The 4,958-nt window shown below is 56.8% G+C and overlaps 1 protein-coding gene across 2 annotated transcripts in view; it reads right to left on the minus strand.

Annotated features, from left to right (window-relative positions):
- Positions 1-4,958, minus strand: part of PARVB (parvin beta) — an 85,351-nt gene that overhangs the window by 27,911 nt on the left and 52,482 nt on the right. For both annotated transcript variants that reach the window (XM_006150663.3, XM_014588672.1), the window contains one exon: positions 423-563. In XM_006150663.3, the coding sequence (XP_006150725.2) occupies positions 423-563 (141 nt within the window). The remainder of the gene's footprint in view (positions 1-422; positions 564-4,958) is intronic.

A 4,958-nucleotide genomic window follows, 5' to 3' on the forward strand; every position in this document is an offset into this window, starting at 1 on the left:
GCTGGGGAGCCACAGCCCAGCTGGGGAGGTGTGGACAGGACACTGGAGGACGTTCCAGCAGCTCTGGGTTCCATTTTTCACTTTCTGGGCTCATGTTATGGCTGGAGCTAAGTGTGATACCAAAATAACATCCTAATGCCGACGTGCCCCAGGCCTGGCCTGGGGGCCACCAGGGGAGCAGCTCACTGGTGAGGGTGCCACAGGCGGCTAGGGGGAACCCCAGCTGGGCTCTCGTTGCCTCTCCGAGTCTCCCGATCTACCCACCAGAAACAACCTTCCCCCCGAAGCACGGGAGAATAACCCACTGCTCCCCAGCTGCAAGGAGCAGCGGGCAGAGGGTGTTGAGGATGCCAGGCCAGACGTGTTGGTAACATCTGAAGATGAGAGAGCGGCTCACGTGCCCCCAGCCCCCGCCGACTCACAGTCCACGGTCCACCGGAGCGCCCAGCCGTGGGGCCGCAGCAGGTCATGCACGGCTTCTAGCACCGTCTGCAACTTCTGTTTCTGCCCAAGTTCGGACTGCGTCACCTCGGCCACGTTCAGCTTGCAGTCCGCCAGGTTCTCTGCAATGAGAAGGCGAGCACAGGGCAAAGGTCAGAGCAGCTGGACGGACTCAGAATCCGCTCACTGGCTGGAACGAGGTCCCCACAGTGGACCGATTATCATGCAGTCATGGAGGAGTTTTGTAGTGTTGAGCCAAGGAAGCCAACTTTCAGGGCATCTGCATTCCTTAGGAAATTACTCCAGGGCCAGCTCACAGCATGGCGGTTAGAGTGGCAGGATCCCACATGTCCAACTTCAGGATTCATGTCCCGGAACAGAAAGCTTGAAAAAATACCAGGTGAGCGAAGCACCCGCCTGAGGGACGGCTTCAATAACGGAGCATCGTCACCAATGGCCGAGTCTCCGAATCAAGGAGGAACTCAGCCTGGACTATAGCCAGTCACACTCAGAAAGGAAGGAAAGCCAGCGGCCCAGGGGCAGCTGCCCAGCGACAGCGTCCCTGCGGACAGCACCAGCCGGAGGTCAATGTGCCCCTCCAGCCTTCTGGGTTGAAAGCGAGTGTCCATCTTCACAAACGAGCATTTCAAAGACCTCGGGAGGTCCTAGCCCGTGACAGTGGAGAACGCTGCACGGACACTGCCATGTGAGGCACCAGTGTCTGACCCGACACCTTCTGTAATACACTGGCGATTATGGAGCAATCCTGGTTAACACAGACGCTCACTTCTGCCCATCGCGATTCAGCCAGGTAACGAGCCATCTCCATGCCGCCCGCAGCCTGGGCCCTAGACGCCTGCGGCACCTCGGACAGGCACCTCGACGCCACGTGGCAACCCCCGCGCTACTCCTCAGGGTCTCCTCACCTACCAGGTGCCCAGGCCGTGAACCCAGACATGGGCCTGATTCCTCACGGAGCTTTCGCCTCCGGAATATCTCCCAGCCTCACTCCCACCCAGGTCCGAGCCGTGCCGTCTGCCACCTGGGCTGCTGTGATGCGTCCATCGATCTCTCGGCTCCAACTCCTGCCCTTTCTCCCTAACATCCTGCACCCAGAAGCCCCAGTGACCTTTTAAAATGCTAGCTCACACTGCGTCACAGCCCTGCTCAAACCTGCAGGGGCCTCCACTGTCGCCTGGAATAAAAGCCTTTGTCTAGCACGGCTGGACCCGATGTGGCCATTGTCTTCCCGGGCTCTTGTCGTGACCTGCTCCCTCCCTCACCGCCACCCACACCCCCAGCCCAGCCTCCCACGGCTCCTTCAACACAGCAGGCTCCTCTGGCTTCAGAGCCCTCACTGCTCAGATGGCACCTTCCCCGGGGGTGCCCGTGACGCCCGCTCCTCGCCCCACACCCCGCACGCTCTCTTCTGCCAAGTCCCACCACTCTCTTTGAGCGTCTCTTTATGTTTCAGGTTGAACCTTCCACCCTGTCGTACTTCCCTGCCTTCCCTCTACTAGAACGTGTGAGGGGCTGGGGAGGAAGGGGGACCCTCGCCTGATACCCACACTGTGGGGACAGTGCGTCTCCGGAGCTGAGGCCCACACTGGTCATGGGAGGCCGATGAACATGCGTTCAGCAGAGAAATGACTGAACGACTGAATGACTAAAACAAACATCAAATCCCTTCTTACTAATGTACTTCTCAAGGACCAGCTGAAGGAGGGCAAATGATGTGGGTTCAGGCATCTCTCTGTCCTTCAGAGCGAGTCATGTGACACAGCTCCCCTTCCCCGTAATCCCAGCGGGTTTCCTCCCAGACGAGAAGGTCTATGAGCTCCATGAACACTAAGCTCTCATGCCCCGGGGGAAGCCAGGGTCTGGTAGAGGACACACCACAGCCACAGTCCAGGTAGCTGTGGACGCTGCACTCCTGCGCTCCAGGGTCAGCTGTCCCTACTCCACGGGTAGGGAGCCCAGCCCCCAGGGGAACCCCTCCAGGGAGCACACCCCACCTGCATTCTGTCACTCTCCTGAACAGCACTCCCTGACCCCTAACCCACTGCCACCCTGCAGCTGCGTCCCAGGTAGCCTCGCCCAGCCCACCAACCTCTTGTAGGAGTCGCCCCGCTGTGGAGGACACCTGACCCCTCACCGAAGCAGTGACTCTCCAGGGCAGTCTGTTAGGAGGCCCTTCAGTCAGGACAGGGCTTGCCTGTGAGACCCACCAAAGGGCGGAAATTAGTGAAAAAGGACACTCCAGACAGTGGACCTCCTGCCCCCATGCCAGAGGTGGGGGGTGGCATCTACTGTTGACCTCTGAGAGCTGTGTGATCCCAAGGTGCGAAGGACAAGTCCTCGAGGCCGCCCCGCAGGGGCCCCGGGGACCCTGAAAACATCTGAGGGCATTGTGAGGACTGACGACTGCTCCAGTCGGCTGGGCCCCGCTGGGGTCTCCGGGTGGGCCAAGGTCCACCCACTCACAGACTCTCACTCACCCGTTCTGTGCTTTCTGCCGCCAGAGCCCACAGTCTTCGCAGGCAGTGAGACAGAAGGACTGCCCACTGACTGCGTCCACTAGGTCTACCATGTTCCCGTTGGCGGGGGTCTCCCGGGGTCCCACGGGGAACAACGCCAGACAGCTCTTACTTTCTCCTTCTTTCGCCTTTTATCCTCCCAGCCACCACTACTGCGCTCAGGGCTGCACGGGTGCCACCTCAGTGAGGTGACCGGCGGAGGTGCGGCAGTAGCTCAACCTGACCCACGTGGGAACGTCCTGGGTACGCATCCTGGGCCTCCTCGAGTACATCTGGTGTGCACGGCTGTGATCAGGCTAGCTGAGGCTGGGGTGGGTCACGGCACCTGGTTCTAGTTGGGGGTTCTCTCTCTCTCTTTCATGGAGGGAATAAATAGAATTTAAATTTAAAGGGGGTGGGGCCTGTCTGCAACCATAGTCTCCAGGCCTTACCTTTTCCTCCTCGCTCAAATGCACAGAAGGTCACCCCCACATGTGGCCAAAATCCTTCCCATCCAGGCCACTAGGGACCCTTCAGTGCCACATCCAATGGCCCACACGTTTGAGTGACACCCTGGAGTGTCGCAGCAGGGAGGGCTCCTTTTCTCTTTTTAATGACAACATTACAGTATGTTGGCACATTGACAAGAATGGTCCAGAAAAGAGGACGTAGCCACAGAGAAGACCAACCTGGGAGGCCAGAGGGAAGGCTCCAGAGCTGGGGAGTCCTTTCTCTCCCTCGATACGTGGAAACTGCAAGGAGGAAGCTCAGAAATCTGAAGTCAAGAACTCCAGCTTTCTGGGAGAGGCCGTCCCCATGGACTAGAGGTTAAGGGAACTGGATCCCACATGGCCAACAGGGGCTCAAATCCTGAACCCAGCAGCTGGAAAAACACCAGGTGCATGTGCGTGCAAGCCCCAAATCCCGACAGGGCAGGGAAATGGAGGAGGGGTCATAGCAGAACAGCACCCCACTGGAGGGTGTTTTCTCCTTTCACCTGTGTCTCTCTGGTGAGCACACAGCAATTAAATAATAATAATAATAATAACAACTCTGGTCTCTTCGACATTGGTGGAAAGTTATTCACTACGGCATCGTTGGCGATATAAAAATACTAGCCACACTCAGACGCCCATCCACCGGAAACTGGTGAACCAGCCAGGAACACCCGACAGAGCACCGAGGTCGGAGCAAACTGCAAACGCAGGTGGCAGCACAGCGCTTCCCGGAACAGGGCAGCAAGTTAAAGGAAGCAAGGCGTGGGAAAGGGTACGCGGAACAAGCCCCCGCTCCTGCCAGGAGCAAAGGGAAGGGACGTGTGTGTGCATGGCTTTGCAGAAAAACACAAGGACAAGAAACGGGTGCCTGCCGGCGTGCAGGGGTGCGGGCAGCCCCACAGCTTTCAAGGGGTCGAAGAAGCAAACCCTGAGGCTTTTGACTTTGAGCCATGTAAATGCTCTACATTTGAAAGTTAATAATATCAAATCAAACCAAATTTAAAGTACTAAATAGAAAGCTGAAACTCGAAAACTGAATACAGACAGGAAAAAAACTGACATCAAGTCAGTGACGTGACTACTCCAAGGGAACGGCATTAATTCAGAACTCTGACTACACACCCTTGTGGGCACATCTGATAGACAAAAGCGATGGCACAGAAATCTAGGATTTACTTAGCAGGTTGGTAGTCGAGAGAGGTAATTCTGGAGCTATTTTTGTGTGTTACCCGATAAAGAGCAAATACACTTTTAGAGCCAAGGTTCCACTGTGAGTAAGACACAGAATGTAAGATGAGGCGGAAACCTGTGCTGAACTGAATTAGCAGTGTCCATGTGGGCTCGTTTTTTAAAAGAATGTATTTTCTAGGGCTGCTCCTATAGCACGGTGTTGAAGCACTGCACACAGGAAGCCAGATCCCCCGTAGCCAACCAGAGTTCAAGTCCCGGCCCTGGAGACTGGAAACGCACACAGGCATGCCTATGCATGCCCAGGATCCTGACA

The sequence above is a fragment of the Tupaia chinensis genome, unplaced genomic scaffold (assembly GCF_000334495.1).
Source record: "Tupaia chinensis unplaced genomic scaffold, TupChi_1.0 Scaffold000294_1, whole genome shotgun sequence".
NCBI lineage: Eukaryota > Metazoa > Chordata > Mammalia > Scandentia > Tupaiidae > Tupaia > Tupaia belangeri.